Source organism: Cavia porcellus, unplaced genomic scaffold, assembly GCF_034190915.1.
Source record: "Cavia porcellus strain 051 isolate PalLab524CR breed Dunkin Hartley unplaced genomic scaffold, mCavPor4.1 scaffold_25, whole genome shotgun sequence".
Taxonomy (NCBI): domain Eukaryota; kingdom Metazoa; phylum Chordata; class Mammalia; order Rodentia; family Caviidae; genus Cavia; species Cavia porcellus.
Genome location: NW_026947508.1, coordinates 22,221,317 through 22,247,197, shown reverse-complemented (window position 1 = coordinate 22,247,197; position 25,881 = coordinate 22,221,317). Strand labels below are relative to the sequence as shown.

The following is a 25,881-nucleotide window of genomic DNA, read 5'->3' as shown; positions in this document are numbered from 1 at the left end:
GCAAAAAGCAGCCTGGGAGGTAAAGAAGGCCAAAGTCGGGACATCACTTCTCAATGCGGGTAGCCTAGACCAACCAGTGATGACCTTGTCCCCTGCAGAGGGAGGCCCCAAGCACAGAAGACAGGGAAGCCCAGAGCTGTCAGGGAGTCCGAGAGGCACTTCAGAGTCACAGCTGTACCCATCTGGGTGAGTCTGAGAGGATTCACTCAAACAGGTGGAGGACAGAATCTGTGTTCAGCATAGGGCAACCAGGAAGTTCAGGCAAAGAGAGGACACTAAACAAGTGGGCTACGAAAAGGGAGATGAGCTGGTGTGGTATTGTAACAAAGCTGGGTACATCTGTAATCCCAGCACTAGGCAAGACGATCATCTCAGCTTTGAGGCCAGCTCAGCTACATAATGAGATCCTGTCTCAAAAAAATAGGAAGAGATGTCTTTTGTTAAAGAGGAAGGAAAGAAGGACACGGAAGGCCTATGACAGGCCAAGCACTGACCCAAGAACATCACTCGCTGTTCAGTCTTAGAACACCTGAATCAATTAGGGTGGCACCATTTCCATTTTAGATTTGAATTAAAATCCCTGAAGGCTTAACAAGGTGCTTATTATTGTTTCATGCCAGTAAACAATGCAATAGGGATTTAAACATAAATCCATCAGACTCTTTACCACCCTGTCTTTTAGTTTCTGAGGATGCCAACTGAGCACCTGGTGAAGTTGAATTACTATAGAAAAGCTGAGGACAGGGAAAGCCAAAGGTGGGCAGTGACACTGCTCTTCTGGTTGCCAGTGTCTGAGCTGCTGTTCCTCTCAGATCCGGCTGGAACTTGGTAGCTGACTGCTCACCCGGCTCACCCATCCACATGAGGGACAGGGCACAGGGAAACTCTTTGCGTTTCTTGGCTCCACAAAGGGGAGCTTGGACCCGCCACCTCTCCACAGCCTGTACATCCTCGCGGATCCTGTTTTCTGACCCACATTTCGGTGCAGCTCAAGCTTCCCTTGCTGATTTTGCATTCCCACCCATATGGAAGCCTGCACCACACTGCTGTCCTCAATGGCCTCCCACCCTTTCCCCTTCCATGTGTCCCTCAGTTTCTAGGAGAATTGGAGGGCCCTGAAACACCCCTTAGAGCTCTCAAGTTGGGTGTGTTGGCACACACCTATAATCCCACAGGTACGGCAGGCTGAGGCAGGAGGATCACTGTGAGTTTGGGGCCAGCCTGGGCTACATAGTAAGACTCTGTCTCAAAAAATCAAAACCAACCAAACATAAAAGTTATCAAGTTGCTTGTTCCTTTGTTACAAAACCTTGGAAGAAACCTGTGGTGATCTTTATTTTACAGATGGTCAAACTATAGCCCAGAAGTGATATAAGGGGTACATACTGGACATCAAGTTAGGATTCAGCCCAGTTCTGCCTCACTACAAAGCACGCCTTTCTCCTCACTGCTCCGAGTGCAGACGGAGTACAAAGCAGGGGCTCAATCACACTCCAGCTCAGCTGGTAATGTGTCAAGGTGCACTGCACTGGGCAAATGGACTGCATGCCCACTGCTAGAGCTCCAAACCTTGTTTCTGGGACCCTGGACCCAGAATTCTTAGTTATTAAGTCTCAACTCCACTACCAAGGCAACTGACAGCACGGAAGCTCAATTTTCTTTTTTTAAAGACACTCAGCATATCAGCACAAAGGCCACAGAGTTACTGCTCTAGCAATGCTGTCAATGACTCCAGAAACATTTGCATGCAGTCTCTTCCACCCCCTCTCCTCTGCAGCCTGACTGTTCTAACCTCACCCAGCAGAGAATCCGGAACATTAATCCTGACCTTATTATTTGCTAATTGCTTGAAGCACACAATTAGAACCCAATTAACATAAAAACATAGAAATTTAGCACCCAGAAAGGTCCAGAAATTATCTAGATCAAGCCACCCTCTTCTAGGAGAAGACAGACATCAAAGTGATTTGCCCAAGGTCATACACGTTAGTGTTGCATCTAGAGCAGGAACCAAGCTCCCAGCCTCCTGGCATCATGTCCATCCCCCCACGTTCCCTACTGTCTCGGCAAGTACAGCACTGTGGGGTGGGAACCAGGCCTCCTCCTGATTTCATATCATCTAACACAGGTGCAGGGACTGTGCCTCTCCAGGAAAAACAGCTCCATTTACCGGGAGCCCGCCGCGTACCTGTTCCATGCTTGCCCTGTGTCCTCCCTTGACAGGCACAAAGACCTCGAGAGGAGGACACTATAATCGAGTTTCAAGATGAGGGAGCAGAGGTTCCAAGGGTTAAGAGCTATAACACAGTAAGAACCAGTCTTGAACTCAAGTCTTTGAGCCCAGAGCCCAAGTTCTGGCCACTGCACTTCCTGGCTTTCCCACCTGCAGCTCCTTCCTGCCCACCTCCATGGCATGATTCTTTTTTTCTTCTCAAGAGCTGGAGTGGACTTCCGGGAGAACATGGCGGACAGATAACAGCAACTACCGGAGGCTCTCTGAAAACTAGGCTCAGAAGCCAGGTATGGTGCGGACTAAAGAGACATAAGCAGGTGGAGTTATGCTCTGCTGACTCAGGAACGAACTCGGCTGAGAGAAACCAACTCGGAATGCAGTCCTGGTGCTAAAACAGGAACAGAAAAGCCTCGCTGCTGAGGCTGGACCCCACGCCATTTGGGTTTCCCGCCGCGCGGTGGCTGGCTGCCTCTACATCAGCTCGGCAAGGAGAGAGACGCGCGGAAACTCTGAGAACGGGAGTCTGCGAACGGAGTCGAAAACAGGACGGGCAGGGAGGCATGTTCTGACTTGTGGCGAGGTGAGTGAGAGAAACTGACACTCCACCACAGTTTGACTCCAGCACACTTTCCCGAGCAGTCCTGCGGGAGCAGGGCGCAGTGGCGAATCCAGCCACACATTCCCCTCTCGGGCGGGATTGGTGAAAAGTGCCTGGCCTGCGTGACTCTGCCGGCGGACCCCGTAGGCTGGCCCAACCCAGATCCCAGAGCCTGACGGAGGCCGGGAGGGGCGGGCCCCCGCGTAGGCTGCCTGGTGTGCAGCAGTGAGTGGAAACACCTAACCGGCGCAATTCGATCAGGCTGTGGCTGACAGAGAGAGAAGCTAGGCCTCTCATATAAGCTTGCATACATAAGGAACAGAGAATATGGGAAGAGGCAGCAACAAGAAAGGCTCCTCGGCCCCCAATTCTGAGAAACAGGCAATAACAGACACCGCACCATTACACATAAGGCGCCATATAGAGAGCCTCATAGACCAATTCAGGAATGAAGTTATCAACGACCTGAAGCTAGAAGTATGCAAAATAGTTAGAGAAATACTAAGCACCACCCAAGAAAAAACAGATGGTGGAATGGAAGAACAGAAAAAGAGGGGAGAAGTGTTTGATGGAGAAAACAGGGAAAGCATAGAATACGTGAAGCAGGTTCAAAGGGACTACCAAGAAACTAAGAAGTCTATCGAAGACTGGCATAACAGCTTGAAAGAAACTAAGGACAGACTATCTGAACTGGAGGGCAGAATTGTAATATGGGAGAATGAAATGAAAAACTTCTTAAAAATAACAAAGAAACAAACAGCAATAATACAAAGACAAGAAGATGATAAGAGGAGCCATAACTTAAGGATTAAGAACATAAAAGAAGAAGTAGGGACACAAACAAATGAACTACAAAAGCTACTCACAGAAATAATCCAGGAGAATTTTCCTAATTTAGCAAAAGGTAAAGATACTCAGATGTATGAGGCATACAGGACCCCAGCTACCTACAACCCAAACAGAGCAACACCCAGGCATATAATAATAAAAATTCCAGAAATTCAATACAAGAACAGAATATTAAAAGCTGTCAGAGACAAGAAGCAGACCACTTACAAGGGAGCACCCATCAGAATTACAGCAGATTTCTCTGCACAAACCATCAAATCACGAAGAGCTTGGGGGGAAATAATTCAAGCTTTGAAAGATAATAATCTCCAGCCAAGATTGAGATATCCTGCACAACTGTCCCTCGAAATTGATGGAAAAACAAGGTGCTTCCAGGATAAAGAGGAACTGGGGGAATTTGCAACCACCAATTCAACTCTACAGAGAGTATTGCAGGATATTCTAAAAAAAGAAAAATACAAAGAATCCAGAAATAATGGAGGCCACAACGAATGGAGCAGAGAACAAAGTGAAGAAGACAAACTGACAGCTACTGACAGAATAAGAGCTCAACAGAAATGAGGCAGAGAAGATTGGATGATAGGAACAGCTATTTTGGAGAAAATGACATCTTAATAGGTAATACTGATTTAGTATCATCTTGTTTTGAAGTCTCATCTAGCTTTTGTCCTTCTGTCTCCAATGGTCCAAATAGGTTGTATCTTACTGGATTTTATTATGTATGATAGTATAAGCAAAAACCTTTTAAAGACAAGGAGATTATACAGAAACCATTGTTCATTTTCTGTTAGTCGATTCTAAATACTCTGTAATGCTGTCATTCTCTTGAATGGTTTTACATTGTTTTGATATACTTAATGCTACAGTATACGAAGTTGTACTCAAGGATTTCAAGGAAAGAGATAATATGGTAACTACTTTTAGGTCAGGATTATCTGGTGGTGAAACACTATTCTGCTTAAATGGTTATGTTTTGATCTGTGCTGTTTCGTTGTTATGCCCTCTTTTATCTCAATCTCCACTCCATTATTTACTTTTTTATTTTTATCCTTTTAATTAAAGGAAAAAAATAGCAGGATATATTATAGTAACCCACTTTGACTTTCCATTACCTCGATTTAAAGCCCTGTATTACTCTCACCATCTGGTTTTTAACTGATGTTCCCCCATTCTGTTTTGCTGGATAGTATCAGGTTCGAAAATTTAGGCATCAGCTGTGAAGATAATGAGATTCATTATGACGCCCATTCTCATTGACTTTTATCTATTTTTGAAGACCTACAATGTCTCCAATGTTTTGGTTTTGTCGGTTTTATTCTTTACAGTTTTGTTCAATTGTATTGTAACTAACAATATAGGCAATTCTATTAGAGATAGCGGGAGGCATTATGGTAACCATTGTTGATCACCTTGTATTATGTTTTCACATTATCTATTATGTCCACCCTTTTGACTTGACCGATTCTGTTCTGTTATGTCACATTTGGTTTTACTCTCTTCCAAAAAAGTAATAAGAACCATGGGAGCAATGAAACCCAAAATGTGTAATAGTCATTGTACAAAAGAGAGGAAAAGAAAGTGCTCTGTACTATATAACTGCATGTATATTTAAGTGTATAAGATAGAAAATGATATCACAGAGTTTTATTGGATCATTGAACAGAACTGTTTGCAGTATCATTGATGGAATGTCCACTTTACAAGCTTTAATTTTGTGACTTGAACAATTATTTCTAAGATGACAATATGTAATCCATTAACTAGTAATTTCCTACTGTTCATTTTTTTTCTGCAAATCTGTATAACTTGTACCCTTTCTCTGCTTTTTTTCTTTTCTCCTTAAATAAAATTTTAAAAAAAAATTAAAAAAAAAAAAAAAAAAAAAAAGAGCTGGAGTGGGCAGAGAAGTTTTTTAGAGATGATGATGGTAGAGGTATCTCTGAAGCTCCAATTGTCCTCGTCCCATGCTTTGGCATTCTTACCTGATCATGGTCAATGTCTGCATCTCCTGTAATCACAATTCTCTTTTCAATCCGAGTCTCTGAGATCCCGCCTTTTACAGTCTGGAGCCAAAGGAGGTGGACAGATGAGATCAGCAGTGTAATAAGAAAGAAAAACAAAAAAACAGCAGACATTAGGCCGAAGGCTCCACATTTCGGTCTGCTAGGACTATCCCCACACCTGGCAGGACTTGCAAAATGAACATTCCTGTGCTCTCCTGGATTGCTAACACTTTTAATAAGCTGAATGCAAAAACACAGTTCTCCACTTGTTCACATTCTCCTTTTTTCTTGCTCCCAAACACCACAGACATCCAGCAAGTTAGCAAAACAAGTTACTTCTCTTTCTTCATATTTTTTTCTTCAGGAAGAAAAAGAATCAGAAGACTATGAACAAAAGAGTCACACAGCTTAAAACTGAGATCTGTTTTAAAGCATTTTTCCTCAAATTATCTCCTGAAGGTAGGTAGGTTTCCACAACAAATGAGGAAAACCAAGCTCTAGGCAAATTAAATCACTGGCTTTCAGTCATCTGTGTGTTGATGACACACTTTGGTCAAAAACCTAAACTTCTTACCTATAAGAAAATGCATTTTCGGGGCTGGGGATTTAGCGCAGTGGCATAAGCACCTGCCCTGCAAGCAGGCAGTCATGAGTTCGATCCCCGGTACCGATAAAAAAAGAAAAAGACAAAAAAAAAAAAAGAAAAGAAAAGAAAATGCATTTTCCTCTAGTGCTGCCCCTGGTTTTCTGAGGGGAGTTTGATTTTAGATATTTTATTCCTGCTGTTTCCTATAAACCATGTTCTTTTGTTTTATTTTGCCTACTGGCTATTGAACCCAAGGCCTTGTCACGCTAAGCAAGTTACATCTCCAGCCTTTAAATGATATTCTATATCATTTCAATATTGAACATCTAAACTGTAATTTCTATAGCTTTGGTCTTAGACATGACATAAAAATTGTTTGTCAGGCCTGGAATTCTGATTTTTGGCCTGGCAAGCAGTTTTATCATAATAACACCTACCCTTAGACTGGCTTTCCTTCTTTTTTGTGATGCTGGGATGCAAACCCAGGGCTAAGCAAGTACTAGGCTGTATTCTGCCACTGAGCTTTATTCCACCTTTTTTTGGTGGTACTGGATGAACTCGAGGTCACTGTATCGTTGAGTTACATTTCCTGTCCTTTTTATTTTTTTTGAGACAAGGTCTCATCATTGCTTGGGTTGGCTTTAAATTTACAATCCTCCTGGCTCAGCCTTGTAAGATTACAAGCAGGTGCCACCATGCCAGGCCCAAGGGCACTTTTACACTTAGTTCCATAGCCACATAGCTCCAGAAAAACAGATAAAGACAATGACGACATGAGGCTTTATGAGACTGCTAAGTAGGCAAGGGTGCTCTCATGGTCTCCCTAGGCACAGCAACCTGGGGCACTGGGACCAGTTTAGCTCAGTTAGGGATGGAGCTCAGCTGGAAGCCTTCACTTATGGACTGGGGTCCATTTCTCCAAGGGGCAGAACAAGCTTGGTGTGCTACTAGGTTTCATATGGGAGCTCTGGCTGCTGTTACCTTGGTAATCTGAGTTGTGGTGGTGCTGCTTGTGGTCTCAGATGTGATGGTCTGGGCTGTCAGCAAGACTCCTGGGTCCAAGTCCCCATTGCTGTCATCAGTCTGAAGAAGAAAGCAGAACTCATCACTTAGCCTAGCAGGATGCCTGGTGGGCAAGTGTCACAAGCTACAGCTTTATTCTGGGCTCTGCATTCTAATGCAAAACTCTAATTCCCTCCCAGTGACCGCTTCATAAATAGAACAAATCCCCTGGGAATGAGGCTCCTTCTACAAAAGTAGTTCCTTAGCACTGGGTCAGTGACAGGAGCTCAGAAACAGAAGGCTACAGCCATTGTTTCTACAACAGTGACAGCAATTAACTGTAGTCACGCACGTATCCTATAGTTCACAAATGTCTTTCAAAATGCCTTTTAAATGCTAATGCCAGTCTCCTCAAATTAATAAAAGGGGCAGAAATTTTAGTGCCCTTTATTAAGAAAACTCAGGCTGCGCCAGGGGATTCTGCTCAGCAGCTCAAGCACTTGCCTGGTAAGCACAAGGTTGTAAGTTTGATCTTGGGTACAAAGAAAAAAGCAAAAGAAAACTGAGCTGGGTGTGTGTGGTGGCGCACACCTGTAATCCCAGCTACTCTGGAGGCTGAGGCAGGAAGATAGCAAGTGTTGAGGTCAAAGCTACACAATAAGACTCTTTTAATTTTTTTTTTTCAGTACTGGGGATCAAACTCACGTTTGCATGCTTGCAAGGCAGGCACTTATGCCACTGAACTAAATCCCCCCAGAGTAAGACTCTTAAAAGAAAAAGAAAAAAAAAAAAAAAAAAAGGAAGGGAGGAGGTGTGGGGGAAGTTGGCAGAGGAAGAAAGCAGGGGGTAGAGGAGAAGGGCTGGTGGTACAGCTCAGTGGTAGAACACTTGCTTAGCAGCATGAGGCTCTGAGTTTAATCCTCAGTATTGGGTGATAAGAGGAAAAGAAAATAAGCTCAGCTTCACAAAGGTGAGTGATGTGCTTCTGCACTCAAAATAAGGAATTGGCAGCTTTCTCTCTCCAGATCTGGTGTTTACACATCATCCAAGGCAGAAAACAGCTGTAAACTGTTAGCTCTAAGGTGCAGATAGGCTCTCCATCATAGGATAGAATTTTCCAGAAAACAGTGGGAAAGAAACTGGCTGGGACTAAGACGACAAGAGTTTCAGGCCATGTTCTTTAAAGGAAAACTGGAAACTTTCCTTTCAGAGAAAGTGGGAGAAAATATCCATAGTATGCTTTAATAACATTTGTGACAACAAAATTATTATTGAATGGGGTCCTTCTTCTTAGGTGGGATTTTGTAAGGACTTACAACACCAGGCTCTACAACTAATCTCTGCAGAGAAACAGGGCTGGGATACTGGTTTCTCCAGAACTCACTATCTCATGATCAAAGCAATATGCTGTGGTCAGGCTGGGTAATAACATTAGCAAAAAGGGAATAAAAAGGGAAAGCAATGGTTGGCAGGAGCCAGGCCGAGCCTAACAATTATAAACGAAAAGCTGACCTGTTAAGGCTGCTGATGCCAGATGCCTTCCTGACTAAGATGGAAAAAAATGGGATATGGAGGGAGGCAACATGGTTTTCAGTTAATGGTGACCTAAAATACCTCGTATTAGTGGCGGGGGGAGGAGGTTTAAGAGAACTGTGATTATTTTCATAAAGAACTCTGTAGCAAAAATGTGTTACTACCTTTGTGCGTCCCCCCCCCCCCTTTTAGTGGTATTAGGGATTTAGCAGTGCTTTGTCACTGAATTACATCCCCAGACCTCTTTGTTAAGACAGGGTCTCACTAAGTGGCCCCGAGTGGTCTCAAACTTGTGATTCTCCTGTCTCAGCTTCCTAAGTAGCTGGAATTACTGGCATCCACCCTGCACCTGGTACTCTGCTTAAAGAGTCATTTGAAGTCATAGAAGTCATTTGTGTCCTAAGCAGAGGCTGCCAACTTTTTCTCTTTTCTAGACAAGCTTTTGCTTTGTTGCCTAAGCTGGACCTAAGCTTCTGGGCTCATGGGACCCTCTTGCTTTACTCTCCCAAGAAGCTGGGACTACAGGTGTGTGCCACTGTATCTACTTTTATGAGCAGAATCACATTTCATTCAGCCCAAACTCTGAGATAGTAGAAGAAGAGACAGATAGAGGAGAAGAGAATCAGGAAGCAGCAGAGTCCTTGGCTGGGCTCCTTTTCAGGTAGAAGTCTGGATAAAACTAAGAGGGAACTAATTGTGACACCTAAGTCTTATACACATGCTACCATCATACCAGGGACAGTATTAGCTAGTTTGGTAACATTTTTGTTAGCTAAGACCACTTATCCATCTTAGATTCAGCTAACATTTCCTGCATTCCCAGTATGTGCCAAGCATATCATGCAACCATTACTCAACAAAATCACTCAATATCTGAGGTATATACTATTATACTCACCATGCAATTAAGAAAACCGAGACCCAGAGAGTTAAATAATTTGTTCAAGGTTCCACAGCTAGTAGTTGTTTGAACTAGGATAGAGACCAAGAAAGAAACTTCATGTGTGAAGACTGGGTTTGTGTTCCAGGTCAGACAGTAACTAGCTATTGGACCTTAAGCAAATCATTTTAACTTATCTGAGCCTTAGTTTTCTCATTTCTAAAAGACAATACTTTCCCCATGTTTTGCTTACACTATAGCATTGCTGAGAAGATCCAAGGAAATTATAGAAATAAAAATGCTTCATAAATTTGCTGTAATATAGCTGGGTGTGGTGGTGTACACCCGCAATCCCAGCACTTGGAAGGCTGAGACAGAAGAATCACAGTGAGTTTGAGACCAGGTTGGACCAAATGGCGAGTTCAAGACCAGCCTGAATTACAGAGCTTCTTGACTCAAGAAAACAAATCCCCAACCAAAACAAATAAACAAATGAATGAATAAAACACTGCAAAAATATAAATCTTCATGCCAGGAGGTCTGAACCTTTTTGCAGATTGTTCTTTATGAACTCGTGGCTGTCTTTGCTGTCCCTGATAAAGGCGAAGATGGATGAATGTTACCACTGTGTCTACCTCCTTTCCCCCAATTCTGATCAGCGCCTGGTGGTCACACAGAGCATGGATCTCATTTGGGCAGATCAGGACACGCACGTTACACACTTTAACCATTGCCCTCAATTATCCCCTTTGCCCCGCCCTCCCCCCAGTTTCATATTTTTTGGTTTCAATGTGTATAAGATATTTTGATAATATCCACACCCGCATTACAGCCATCCTAACATCCCCTTCCTCTCTTCCTCTTGTCTAATAGTAGTCTCCTTTATACTTTCTTGTCATCTTTTTTACACTCCACGTATGAGAGAGAACACAGAATACTTGTCTTTCTGAGTCTGGCTCATTTCACTCAACATGATAACCTCCAAGTCCATTCATTTTCCTGCAAATGACAAAATTTCGCTGTTTTTATGGCTGTTAATACTCCATTGCACATGCAAGGTTTATATTATACTTTCTTTATTCTTCAGCTGTTGATGGACACCTAGCTGTTTCTGTATCTGGTTATTGTGAACTATGCCACAATAAACACGGGTTTGCAGCCGTCCTTATGGTCTGCTGACTTGATTTAACTCCTTCAGGTATACACCGGGCGTGGCATAGCTGGAGCAAACAGTAACTTTATTTTCAGTTTTTTGAGCAACTACTATACTGATTTCCATAGTAACACTATAGAAAGGCTGCTTTTCCCACAAGTCTTTGTATTTATTGTTTTTGTTTGTTCTTTTTTTTTTTTTTTTTTAAACTTTTTATCGGTACCAGGGATCGAACTCACAACAGCCTGCTTACAAGGCAGGTGCTTATGCCGCTGAGCTAAATCCCCTATTGTTTTTGTATCCCTGATGATAGCCATTCTAACTTGTGAGAGATGGAATCTCAGTGTAGTTTCTTGTTTTTTGGCAACAGGGATCAAAGTCACGACCTTGCATTTGCCAGACAAGTGCTTATGCTGTTGAGCTAAATCGCTGGCCTCTCGATGCAGTTTTAATCTGCATTTCCTAGTTGTCTACTTTTGTTTTTCCACTTGGGGTTTCTTTTCCTTGATTTGCTTACTACCCTTTCCTCAAAATGATACTGTGGCCTTAACAATCGCTTATAAATATCCACTTACCTTACAGCCCAGCAATTCTCCTCTTAGGTGCTTACCCAAGATAAATGTACACAAAAAAACTTGTACATGAATGTTCACAGCAGATTTATTCATATTTGCCCCAAACTGGAATTAACTCAATTTTCCATTAACAAATGAAAGAATAAAAATTGTAGTATACTCACACAGTGGTATACTATTCAGCAATAGGTAAGAGTGAACTGTTAATTCATATAATGGAAAAGAATTTAAATAACATTATGTTCAAGAAGCCAGACACAAAAGTATACTACCATATACTTCTATTCTTATATGGTCCCAAAGCCTGGCAAAATGTGGCTATAGTGATAGAAATAAAAAATCAGAAGAGTAGTGGCCTGGAGGGTTAAGGACCAAATGGAAAAGGTATGAAGAAAATTTCAGGGTTAATTGAAATGTTCTGTAACCTAAGTGTGTCTTGGTCATTTAAGTATGGACATTTGTCAAAACCAATCAAACTGAACAGTTAAAATCTGTGCATTTTGCTATGTATAAATTTTACCTCATGTTCACAGGCACACATGGAAAGCCTACTTCTGGCTCCCTATCTGCTTTTACCATGTGTCCAAAGTGTGAGTATAAACAAATAAAAGAAAATGATATTTGGGCTTATTTGTCAAGCAAGATAATAACAAAAGCATAAATGGTTACAGTAAATACATACATAGGACAGCAAATAAACACCTGGTGCTTATTATGTGCTAGACACTTTGGAAACATGTGATGTATATTAATTTATTCCTCAACTCCATGAGGTAGAACTACTAGCTACATTTTACAAATGAAGACACTGAGATACACCAGTGTAGGAACTTGACTGCACGCGGTAAGTGCTAGAGCAAATTCAAACCCAGGGAGTCTTACTCTGTAGGCAGCACTCCTCCTTATGCTACAGCACTGTCTAATATCAACAACCAAAAGCAATTTATATCTTGGCTCTCTTAAGCCTGGCTAAAATGAAATAATAGTCATATATATAACAATATAATATAGTCAGTTATCATTTTCGAATATCTACCAAACATTACCTTTATTTCAGTGACTATAAAAATACTTTCCAGAAGATAAACTAAGGCTTGAAAAAGTTAAACAACTTGCCCCAAGGTCACAAAACGATTAAGTTACAACTGAGATCCAAATCTAACTCCAAAGCCATGTGGTCGGTCTAGCACATCTTGCTAACTTTATACTTCTCTTACATGATAGGATATTTTTAAGCGACTTCTTTCCATTTTTAAGGGTTTGCTCAAACTACAGTTTTCTGTGGGCAGTGTGACTCTGGCTTTTAAAACCATTTCTTTTGAGCCATTAAGAATTTTTGATATGTATGCTCACCCGTCTCCCCCTCTCTCTCTGTCTTTCTTCAAGGTCTCACTACAGAGTTCAGGATGGCGTTGAAACTCACTACTGACCCCAGACTGCCCTCAAACTTGTGATCCTCCTGCCTCAGCCTCGAGTGCTAGGATTACAGATGTGTGTCACCATGTCTGGCCAAAATTTAAAAGTTTGAAAATAGTGTGCAGTGAAAAGTCAGTCTCCCTTTTATTCTTGATCAAACTCTCGTAGTTACAGTTTCATTCATCAGAAGCTACACACTGCTTGTTCTTTTATTTTTTGATATCCATTCAGAGTCAGTGTCTTGCTATCTTAGGCTACGCACTCAGAGCTCTTATATACACAGCTATATAAACTTCCTTTCTCCCTTCTAGAAACAGAAGCGTGCCATTCACATCACACTGCACCACATTTGTTCATGCACATGTTTACCACGTAGACTGTTCTTATCAGAAGCCACACAGAATTATCTTAATTGGATGCTCCATAATTCTGATGGATATTTAGTTTGCTTTCACAGCAGAGACAATTTAAAGGGATGCCCTCCTATGTGCTAATAATTTCTTTTCTTTTTTTTGGTACCTGGAATCGAACTCATGACCTAGCCCTTGCCAGGTAGGTGCTTATGCCACTGAGCTAAATCCCTGGCCCCTATGCTAGTAATTCTTTTGTATATAATCTTTTTTTTTTTTTTTTTTTTTTTTTTGTCTTTTTTCTTTTTTATCGGTACTGGGGATCGAATTCACAACTGCCTGCTTGCAAGGCAGGCGCTTATGCCGCTGAGCTAAATCCCTAGGCCCCCCTTTTGTATATAATCTTTTTTTTTTTTTTTTTTTTTTTTAATTGGTACCAGGGATCGAACTCATGACTGACTGTTCGCTTGCAAGGCAGGCAGGCGCTTATGCCGCTGAGCTAAATCCCCAGCCCCTTGTATATAATCTTAAAAGTAATTTTCTTTTCCTTCCTTTTCAGTATCTTTCATTGCCAAGTCCTACTCATTCATTTCATTTCATTTCATTTTGGGGGAGGGTACTGGCCATCGAACTCATGACCTTATGCTTGCCAGAAAGGTGCTGGGCCACTAAGCTGTATCACTGGTCCTACTCGTTCATTTGTTTCTCCTGACTGACACAACTTTTCCTTCTCATTTCCTAAGGCTACCCTGAGTTCTGCATAAGCATCTCCCCAGATCTGCCCTTGTCATTTCTTGTTCAGGCTTCCTCCTAACATATTCAGCATACAGCTTTAGGAATCATCTTACAAAATCACTGCTTAACTATGCTACTTTATTACCACCACTAAAAACCTTTTAAGTAACTTCTCACTGACCATGCTCCCACACTCTAGAGCACAATGAGGGAGAACGGGAAAGCACACTGACACTGGGGATGTCTATCAATCTACCGAGTGCTTTACAGACATCATTTCATTGATTCTCCTCCAACTCTTGCAGTAGTGGGTAGGTAGTATTAGCCCCAAATTACAGCCAGGAAACAAAACTTTAGAGTAACTGGCAATTTTGTCTAAAATTAGCTAGTACTTATCTGGTTGAGTTAGGATGTAGCTGAGTTAGGTTGAGTTAGGATGCACACAATTCTATATGGCTAACTGCATATAAATGCACCAAGCTACTCTTTTCCTGAAAGAAGACAATGCCATCCAGTTTGTGGTGAGCTGAGGATTAACTGAAAGCACTCAGTCGGAGCTTCCTGCAGCGGCCTCCTTGCCAGCATTCAACGCTCTACCAAAATTCACCACGAGAGAGAGGACCTCCCTGGTTACAGCAGTCTCCCTCTTGCACCCCATCTCATGGGTCCCACGTCCCCGACTCGGGGCTTCACATATGTTAAGCCCAAGCTCTACCCCCGAGCTACACTCCTGATAATTTTGCCTTTAATGAAATATATTTATGGCATCCTTACATCAGCATTTCTTCTTCTTCCTCTTTCCTTTCCCCCTCTTTCTTCTTCCTTTTCTGTTTTTTTTTTTTTTTTCCTGTACTGGCAAATTGAACTCACAACCTCATGCTTGCCAGGCAGGCACTGTGTGCTGCTGAACTATATCCTCAGCCCCTAGTTTTGGTTTTTTGAGACAGTATTTTTTGTTGTCTAATTCAGGACTGCCTCTAATTCACCGTGTAACCCAGGCTGGCCTCAAACTTGCAGCAATTTTTCTGCCTCAGCCTCCCATAATGCTGGGATTATAGATGTGTACCACTAGGCCCAGCCAGTAATCTCTTTTAAAAAGAACTGCCAGCCTACATCTGGCATTATTTGCAGTAAATGACTAGAAACTCTGTGAAAAAGAAGGTTATTTGCTGTATTTACACCAGTCTTTGGTTTTGAAGCATGAATGGTATCCTACCTGGGCAGCCTCATATGTGATGGTCTTGGTCTCAGTGTGGACAATAGGGACGTCTTTGGTGGGGATCTCACTTTTCACAGCATTGGCTGTGTCTGAGATGGTGACAGTCTGAGTCTTCACCAGTGGAGGCTGTGAAGCAGGAAATAGACAGTGTTAGCAGAGTGTTTCTGACAGTTGTGGAGAACTAAGCCCTCTGACATTGATCTGATCAAAGTGTTTGCTTGAATCAAACAAAGGGCGTGCCCAATCTGCAAGGTGTTTCCTCCACCTGAGACTTGGATGCCATTCCAAAGCAAGCCTGACAAGGTGTAACATCAGGAAGGACATTAAGAAGCAGCATTACTGTAAGCACTCTCATAAGCTTAATGGAAAACTATAAGATCAGAGTTATGAGCGGTGATATAAAATACTCTAGACTGACCTTCCAAATTTAAAAATAAAACTATTTGCCAAATAGCACTCTCTTTCATTTGTCCTTGGCTCTACCATTATAATTAAGAAAATCAGCCACATTTGCTCCACTAAGTACAAATGGTACATGAAACAGCAGAGGCACTGGAATGCATTACCCTGGAATTCATTAACTTCTTTCAAATCAATGTCAGACATTCTCTTTGGAATTACTGAGGAAAAACAGTATTTGGAAAACTAGAAAGAAAAAAAAATCAGTTCTACCACCACCTTGTGATTAACCTCAGAGTTTCAGAAGAGTGAACGTAAGTGAAATATGAAAAGCCTTCTTGTCCATCTTCCCCCACACTACAGACCACCCACAGCCTACCCTCCAGCTGTGACAGGGCTACGAGGCCATCCACCGCAGCATAGGAAGGTAGTGCCTGTGATCAGCGGAGCCCCTGGGAGCGGGGTCAGTGGGAGTGGTGGCCGCAGTATCTATTTCTGTTTGGGGCATGAAATCTCATCCAAAGATCAGTTGCCACTTTTGTTAGGAGTACTGGAATCTTTTGATCATGATCACAAGAAGTCTCCACAATTCACCTTTCCCCACAGCCCATATTTGAGCAAGCAAAAGATGAATTTATGCCAGCTTCACAAAATAAAGAGCTGGAGATTTTACTCCCATGAGTTTTGTGAAGTCATTATGGAGAAAGCATTTCTACTCATGGGGTTAATTCCTCTGAATGAATTTCTTCATAACAATCAAAGGCTTTATTTTATTGTGATTTTGAAAAGAGCAGAGAGGCCACAACCTTCACAACCACCACTACCACCACCTCCTCCTCCACAGATTAGATTCTGGCCCTCTCCCAAAGGTTCACTGGACCTGCACCATCGAGTCAGTTACTACCTGGAAACTGCGAATGAAGGTGGGGAACTGGTTACCCACACGAGAGTCAAGAAATGCTCCGTTTTGTTTTCCGAATGGCTCTCCTGGCGTAACGGGATCTTCACTACTGTCTGACCTTTTTTCACCAAGCTGCAGCTGACAGGCAGCTGGTGATCCTGAGAACTTTAAGGTACTGGCCTCCTCCACTCCTGCACATTCCCCACTTGGGCCTCGTGGCATCTCCTTAATATCAAGACAGCCGGCCGCCCCCTGCTCCTTCTCTTCTGTCTCCTCGCTGCTTATGGAGAGGGAGCCAAAGTCAAAGCTCTGCGGAGACTCCACTGGGACGGTCATCTGTCTCTGACTAGGAACTACTGACTGCTTAGGGCCTTCGCATTCAGAGTCAAGGTTAGCAGGCCCCTCTGTCATGACAGCCATCACCTCTGTGCGAATGCCATTTATACTCTACAAATGAACGAACACATACAAAGCAAGAAGATTAGGAACAAGTAGGGAGACATAACAAACTCAGACTCAATGATTTTTTAAGGTAGGGTCTTACTGTGTAATTCAGGCTGACCTCAAACTTGGTGATTCTCTAGTCTCAGCCTCTTGAGTGCTAAGATTATAGATAGGTGTGTGTCACCAAGCCTGGCAATGGTGATTTTTTTTTCTTTTTTGAGACAGAGTCTCACTATGTAGTTCAGTCTGTCCTTGAACGTTATGTAGCCCAGGTTGGCCTTGAACTCACATCCATCCTCCTGCCTCAAGCTCCTGAGTGCTGGGATTAAAGGCATGAGCCACCATACCCGGCAATGATTTTTAAGAAGCCTCAAAATATTAACACTAACATAAAGTAAGGATTTTAGCTTCAAGTTGGTCAAAAGAATGAACTGCTCTTCACTACACACATTTTAAGCAGTTCAACTTCATTTTGGCCAAATTTCTGTAGCATGATTAATCTGGAAAATACTTTTAATGTGCTTCATACAGTATCCAACACTTATGATCTTTCTTGTATAAGACAGTCTCTGTTTTTTTAAACAGGGTCACACTATGTAGTCCAGGCTGGCCTCGACCTTGGTGATCCTTCTGCCTCAGGTTTCTGAGAGCTGGGATTAGAGATGTATACCACCATGTTTGGTTATTTTCTTCATCTCTGAAAGGCTAATTCATTACTATCCAGAGCAACTTATAAACCAATCAAAACATGCTCCTGTGGAGCCTGATGAGGCTGAAAAGAATTTTATATCTCTGTACGCCATGTGTGTTTCACACCAGCTCCTAATGGAGCAACTAAAATCTAGACTTGGCGTGGCAGGGAGACAAATGCTGAACCCATCTAACACAGACTCACTGTAATCAGTCATGGTATCCAATATGCCATCCAAACTATCGAAACAAAATAATCAGCAGCTGTGGTGTGTTCCTTCACAGATGAATGATACAACACCTCCAATTTCTAAAAGAGGTAAGTACTGGAAACACACTAAGTTTCCTCCTGGGGCAAATGCCTCTCCCCACAGGAGAAGGTTTTAAACTATGTAAGCCGAAGACATGTGTAAGAGGATACCACTGTAAAGAATGACTTATTCCTAACCTGTTAAGAATGGTGTTCCAAGTGGAAGAAAAGAAGGAATTTACTTGAAGGAAAAGAACCATTTGAGAAGTGCACAATCTAACTCAAGCCAAATGGTATGGCAAGCAACATCTGCATGTGTACCAGAAGGCTGTAAAGGAGCTATGCAGGCCCACAAGACCATTTCACTGCACTACGTAGCACAAGGAACATAATAATAATAATAATAACAATAATAACAACAATAATAATAACCCCTTTAAGAAGGTATTCTAGAGTAAATGACATAGCCTGGACCGATTTAAAATTGTAGTGATCAAATCATGTCAGTTATATTACATTTTTAAAAAACCACTGCTGCTCCTGACTCTGTAAAACCAGCCTATGTTGTAATGAACACAGGCTAACGTTTTATTTAGGTAATTTCCTGCACTTAATAACTTTGAGCCAACTTTACTTGTAATACCTTGATTTTTGATTATTATTATTTGTTGTTGTTGTTACTGGAAATTGGACTTAGGATCTCATGCTAGCTAGGCAGGTACTGTGCTGCTGAGCTATATCCTTGGCCCACTTCTAACATTTTTTTTTTGGTCCTTTTGAGACAGGGTCTTGCTATGCAGTTCAGGCTGGCCTTGACCTCACTTTGTAGCCCAGGCTGGTCTCAAACTTAAAATGATCCTTTTGCCTCAGCCAAATCCAAAGTACTGGGATTACAGGTGTGTGACACCACATCTGGCTTCCACTTCCAACATCTTGAAACATGCAGTTTAAGAGTACCTCAAACAAGATACATGCTAAATTCAGATTAGGCAGATCGTTCACTGGGTGATTATGAATTTCATGTGGAACGTGAAAGAGAATGGAGAGACTGACAGCAAGGCTATTTCTATCTGCAGATCAGAGGCACAAAATGAGGCACAAAAATTCTGAACAGTAGGGGCTGGAGATTTAGCTTAGCGGCATAAGCGCCTGCCTTGCAAGCAGGCAGTCATGAGTTCGATCCCCGGTACCGATAAAAAGGGAAAAGACAAAAAAAAAAAAAAAAAAAAAAAAAATTCTGAACAGTATACAAATTTCCTCAAATTTAAAATGAGGAAAATATTTGGCTTAACTTGTAGGGTTCTGAGGATCAAATACAATGACATATATAAAAACACTTTGTAAATTCCAAAGGACTCCACTGAGTTATTTAATTCAATCAAACAATTAGTGGGGCACCTATCACATGGGAGGGTCTAGGGGACACAGAGAGAGTTTAGTACACTGTACTACTTTCTAGAGCACTGCTCTTAGCATTGCTTCTGAGCCAGGCAAGCTGCTATAGGGCTGTTCAAAATTAGATCAGCTTGCGAAAATCTGTAAATACTTCTCTGCAGCTTCATTCTGCTAAACTCCCGAATGCATTCTCTTCATCGATGCACAACTATCTGCACTTTCCAGAATAGAACATGCTTTCTTTTGCCTCCAAGCTTTTGTAAATATTGTTCCTTCTGATTGGAAGTTTATGCTACCCAAGTGTCAGTTCCCCTGGGAGTTTTCCCCTGGCTGCTTGGCTTCCTCTTTCGTTCTTATTATCCTCTCATTATTGGAATGTTCATCTGTCTTTTCCAATAGACTATAAACTTGGGGAAGGGTAGCTTTCTTATTTTTACCGTGTCTTACTTAGCCTCATCTTTCTTGTATAGATTTTGACATATAATAGATGCTCAGCAAAACTACTGTCATAATAACTGAAATGTTAGAAATACATGTTTAGAAAGGACATAAACAGTGACTCACTTGACCAATCCACTTGTCTAGTCAGTAAAATAAGGAAAGTTAATATTGCAAGTTCACTGTGTACCAAGTACAGCACTAGTCCCTTCAATGTGGTTTGTCATTTAATTCTTTACAAATCTTACCCCGAGGTAGCCATTGTCCATATTTTATAGATGAAGAAATAGAGAGGTTAAGTAACTTACAGCTAGGAAATGATGGAGCTAGGGTTTGGGTTCAGGCATGTTTCTGTTTCTACAGGTCTTCCTCTTCCCCTGATACAAGGTATTTTGAATAGGACCAAAGAATGTGTTCCTTTATGCTCAAAGGAATACACATCAGATCTGACTCTGATTTTGAGATGTGCACTGATTGTACAATGTCCTCTTGGCAGAGTCTGCAGTTAGTGGCTGACATTATACTTTTAAATGTATGGAGAAGCCTGAAAAGCCAGAAGAAAAGGCCAGAAAAAGATGTAAAGTTTCCATGACATAAGACACCCAGAATTTGGCATAGAGTATCACTGAAGAATTTTAACTGACAATGTTGTTGCCTTTGGTTATAATCATCAGCATGGGCCACTGGTTACATAAGACTGCACAACTGCATATACCAAATTAGCCTGGAAACTTTAAAGGAACGTTGCCAGGAATATGAATTGAATACGGCAGTGTCTGAGCCATCCATGTGACAGTAAAGCAAAATCGAGACTTAATGTGATCCAAAGGTATTCATCGAAGTGCTGTTCATCTAGAAAGATGCTGTATAACAGACCAGTTGCCTACAAGATCCTGCAGAAATACCCAGCCAGCTTAAAGCATATGGGAAGGGAAAAAAAAAAAAAAAAAGAATATGGGAAGGAGGACTGGGAGATGGAAATTTACTTGAACAGGAGCCCTACTTGAAGGTCCTCGATTTCATTTAAAGTCCATGGCTCCTGCTACACATGATAACCCAGTATTTCCGTGTTTGAGGAAGAAAATGAAGGATTGTTAAAGGGCTTTCTCAAATCCCCAAACCCTGTGTATATACATGCCTTAATGAGTTATAAATTACCCTGTCCTTGATTTCCAGATTCCACTAAAAGCAGGATATGCATATTTTACAGGCATTTAGCTGTCACTCCATTAAATGCAGTCCAGGGTCTTTGTCTACTTAGGTTTTCTTTTTCTTTTTTTTTGTACAGGGGATCGAACTTGCAACTGTGCACTTGCCAGGCAGGCACTTATGCCATTGAGCTAAATCCCTGGCCCTACTTAGGTTATTTTTAAAGGGATTTATGTATTTAAAAAGACTTATCAAAAGAAGCACAGTGTATTACCAAAACTATCTTACCCTACAAGAGATTACAGGGAAAACACACTCTGAAAATCTGTCTAAAAATGTGCCACCTCAGCAAGAGCCTAAAGTGTGTTCTGGGAGAACCTATGAAGTGACTTTTCCCACACCCATTTGGATGCTCTTTCCTCTGTTAAAAAAGAAAAGAGTCTGGCTTTGTCTCATATTATCTTTCTATAAGGTAAAATCTTGGGTAGACAGATAAAGACCAAGTGACGAGCAGCAGGAGCAATGCCGGGCAGTTTGAAGGAAGCACTTTCATCTGAGGGCCACACTAGATGTTGAAAAGAGAAAAAAGGTCAAAAATGCCGAGTCTAAAGATGAAGTCTCCTCTTTATAATGAGCTATTAAGATTGTATTGCTTAAAAAAAAAAAGATTGTATTTCTTTTGTTTTCTCCCTTTGAAAAAAATTACAAGCACCTATGTGTGTCATTGTATACAGGAGATTTTTTTTTTTTGGAGACAGGGTCTTGCTATCAAGCTGGCCTTGATTACTATGTACTCAAAGAGAAAACTTTAAGATACACTAAAATATTAGATGTTTCTTTTAAAAAAGGTTATTTTCTTATACAAATTTTTAAAATCTGGGCCTAGCACTGAAATGATGCTTAAAATCTAAAGAACTGGTAAACAATTTACGAAGAAAGTGCAAAAATTTTTAGTGTTCTCTAAGCCTTTAAAGATAGTTAAGTTAAAAAACAAAAACAAAACAAAACAAACACACGTTTGAGGCTCCTAAAAGAAAAAAGAAATTATAAATGTCAACAACAGATAAACAGTATAAAAGTTCTCATAGAAAAATAGTATCAAACAGTAATTTAGTAAATTTCATTTTTTATTCTCTTCCTTTCTAAAGTCCTTTCCGTTCCTTTTCAAAGTCCTGTCCTTCCCTTTCCCCTTTCTTTCTTCCTTTCTTTGAAATTCTAGGGACTGAACCACGGCCTTGTGCATGCTAGGTCTAAGATGCATCAATAGCCCCGTGAGTTACTTTTTAAAAAAGTCTAAATCAGCCAGGTATAGTGGCACACGTCTGCAACCCTGGCACTCGGGAGGCTGAGGCAGGATTGCTGTGAGTTCAAGCCCAAACTACATACATAGCAAGATTCTGTCTTAAAAATCAAACCAAACCATACCAAAACCAAACAAAATACACACACACACAAAATTCAAACCAAACAACAACAAACCCAAGTGAAAGTCAATGATAATGGACTTAATGTTATCTGGATAGAAAATAGCTAAAATGGAAATTGTCATCTCATATTTTGTTTAATGTTTTCAGATTTACTGATGGCAGGGATATTTTTTTGTTGTTGTTGTTGTTTTCCTTTTTATCAGTACCGCGGATCGAACTCATGACTGCCTGCTTGCAAGGCAGGCGCTTATGCCGCTGAGCTAAACCTCCAGCCCTAGGGATATTTTTAAGAATGTGAACTAAAAATTGTAGCTGAATCTGTGATTTAATTCCTTAGCAAACTTACTGGATATCTGCCCATGGAATGGTGAGGACAAAGGAGAGTATCACTTTCCTGCCAGCCATGATGGCAACTGGGAATATAAATATGAATGACCACAATTTCCAAAATTGATCTAAACAGTAACTATAGATTAGTGATGTGTACTATAGATCAACTCTCACATGTTACATCTCGAATAAGACACACACAGAGACACACATGTATTTATGCTTGGGATTGAACTGAGAGCTTGTGGGCTATATTCCTACTCCCTATTTACTTTTTTTTTTTTTTGGTCTTTTTCCTTTTTATCGGTACCGGGGATCGAACTCATGACTGTCTGCTTGCAAGGCAGGCGCTTATGCCACTGAGCTAAATCCCCAGCCCCCCTATTAAAATATGACTTTTTGCAAAGAAACATGAACCAGACCAGTAAGTCCATATGGTTCCTACAGTAAATCCCTACCCCCGCCTTGCCTGCTCTATTGAGAACTGAACCCTGGGCCTTTGCACTGAGCTGTATCTCCAGCCCTTTTTAAATTTTAAGACAGTCTCACTAAATCACTCAGTTGCCTAGGCTGGGCTCAAACTTGCAGTCAGTCATCTTGCTTCGCCCTCCCAGATGCTGGGATGACAGGCATGTGCCACCACACTGGGCCAGAAGTAAACACTTCTTAAGTATGGGCTTAACTAAGGATAGGCTTCTTTTAGACTTTTGTAAGCCATTCTCAGTCAGGGTGGGGAGGCAGAGAAGAAGGAAGGGGGCAGGCAGGGAAAAAGGAGAAAGAGGGGTAAGGAGAGACAGACAGACAGACAGAATATGTGTGTTTGTGTGTGTCTTATTTGAGATGTAACTACCTTTGGTTTTCACATTCTTTTCACTTTATTTTGTATTCTGTCAACCAAAAAGACTCAATATTGGCCTTGTAAGTACTGCTTATTGGTACGTTCAACTCTAATGCCATCATCTTCTTTGCCACCTGTTTTGTGGCTTGTTGAAGTGCAAATATCTCAGGGAATATTAACATATTAAACTTTTTCAGTGCTTCTATACACCAAGAAGCAGGGCTTCCTTAGACTTTTAAATAAGATCTATATCGTTTGTTTTGTTTGTGATACCGGGGACTGAACCCAGGGCTATATAAATTTCTGAAAAGTAAGTTTTGATTAAAAAAAAGGGAGTGAACAGAGGGAGCACTGACATTGGGGATAGGAGGAGCGCACAGACACACATATACCCACAGAGCACATTACCCTTGCTTTGCAAACCCAGTAAGAAATGCTTTGCACCGCAAATGCCCACAGAACCAGCAGGAATCGAGGTTATCTTGCTAAGCACAGAAGGAAGATACACAGCAGAACAGTCCAGCTCCTGGTTCTTAACTAAAGTAAACAATAAATATTACAGTCACTTAAATTATCAATAATGTATTTATAATATCCCCAGATGGTCTGCAACATGCAAACTAAAAAACGCAGATAAGATCAGTTAATTGCGAGTGCTCTGTTTCTGCATTCTTCTTTTTAACAAAACATGGCAAGATTATGTCTCAGGAAGGAATGACTGTATGTACAGAGGAAAAACTCTAAAAAGGAAAACGTATTTCTTTATGCAGTAATACATTAGTATATTTATAACTTCCTGTTTTATAAGATTATTAATATTAGTGTTTCTCTTGGTTGAAAAATAATCAGTAAGAATATCAATCTGGCAATTAAACAAATTTACTCTAAAACAAAGGCTTTTTAATGGGCACTTGCAATGAAAGATAAATCAGATATGGTAATGGCTTCATTCATAAAAGCCACACATAAACAGCACATAAAGATGACAAGTCAAGCAGCAGTAGCCCATTCTTCAGCCAAAAAAGGAAAAAATGAAGAAAGAACTAAAATGACCAAAAAGAAAAACCTCCAGAACCTCCCCCAGCCCCAAAAGCTTGACAGATAAGTAGTTTTGCTTACATTCAGTGGAAAACTCAGGCCGCTGGTAGTTTCATGAAGGGTATTAGAGTTACAACCACTCAGGATGGGGATAAACTAACACAGTTATCACGTGGCTAGCAAAGGAGGATTTAGAAATTCTGTATTTCTGTCTAGTGTGCCATTTTTTTTTTTTTTACCACGCAATACATTTCCCTGCATCTTAATTTTCTTCTATTGGATATACTCTCCAATCTTTTTTTCTTAAATTGGTTTACTATCCACCCCAACCTAGACATAACTGCTTGTGGTGCTCACCAGCTTCTCTGCGAAGCTCAGAGTCATTTTCACAGCCTACTGCAATTTTTTGGTACATAAAGCTATCTCTAGATAAAATCTAGATAAAGAAGCTTATTGAGGAAGATAATGGCTTTTATTACAGTTGATAACACTGTTTATTATAGGAAAATAACTCCACAGTGCAGTCTTTTACAAATGCCAATCAAATCTGTTAATCAGAATTTAATTATCCTTCAAATATAGATTTTTGTTATCACTACTGCTATTTCCCTCCAGGCGCTGGGATCAAACCCAGGGCCTCATGCATGCAAAAGCACTCTGTCACTGAGCTACTAGCCTCAAATAGTTCTGTTATTAGATTATCCCCAGAACAGGCGACTCGGAAAGCAAACAGCTTCAAAATCCATGCCTGATGCAAAATTTTAACTATTAGGTAATAGAAAATTTTGCCTTTACATTGCACTCACCAGCAAGAACTCCACAGATCAAATGAGTACTCTCACATCTGAACAGATCTATTGAAGTCAAAGTGCTTAAGCAAATATTAAAGGTTATACTGAACATGCCTCAGGAGACTAGAAATGTTTCGTAGCCACTTTTATTTCATTATATTATGAAAGACTGTCAGTGCAGTGCTGGAGATGGAGGGGAAGGAGTTAGAACTGCTAAAAAATTCTAGTTACATAGGACAGAACAAAATCACAGTTGCTGGCAGAATTTTACTCTCGTTTCAGTTCCAACACTGGAACTTAGCATTTAAGAAAAATCATACTCCAAAATTTGATGTCTAGAAAAGAGTATCGTGATTCCACAGAATTCAAAACAATAGAAAACTATTATTAGATACTAACTGGCTGTGTTTTTTTCTTGGAAATTTCTACTGTAATGAAAATGGCTTCCTGTGCTAACATTTTCAACAAATTCCTAAGAGGAATGTGGCTTTGGTGAAATACTATAATGTTTTTATATTATTCAGACATGGCCACAAGGTATACACTTTGGGGTCACTCCAAAAGGTGAAACGCTGGGTTTAAACAATCACTTGGGAAATACAATGGAATTCTGAACTCTTGACAGTAGAAGGTGATGTAAGAGGGAAAGTGATACCTCT

At 41.0% G+C, this 25,881-nt stretch overlaps 1 protein-coding gene across 16 annotated transcripts in view; it reads right to left on the bottom strand.

Annotated features, from left to right (window-relative positions):
* Nucleotides 1–25,881, bottom strand: part of Epb41 (erythrocyte membrane protein band 4.1) — a 190,101-nt gene that overhangs the window by 3,111 nt on the left and 161,109 nt on the right. For 10 of the 16 annotated variants that reach the window (XM_013153863.3, XM_013153854.3, XM_063235915.1 and 7 more), the window contains 4 exons: nt 16,436–16,879; nt 15,130–15,258; nt 7,251–7,352; nt 5,663–5,743 (listed from right to left, as the gene is read on the bottom strand). In XM_013153863.3, the coding sequence (XP_013009317.1) occupies nt 5,663–5,743; nt 7,251–7,352; nt 15,130–15,258; nt 16,436–16,879 (756 nt within the window). The remainder of the gene's footprint in view (nt 1–5,662; nt 5,744–7,250; nt 7,353–15,129; nt 15,259–16,435; nt 16,880–25,881) is intronic. The other 6 variants (XM_063235918.1, XM_013153862.3, XM_063235919.1 and 3 more) reach the window with 1 other exon arrangement.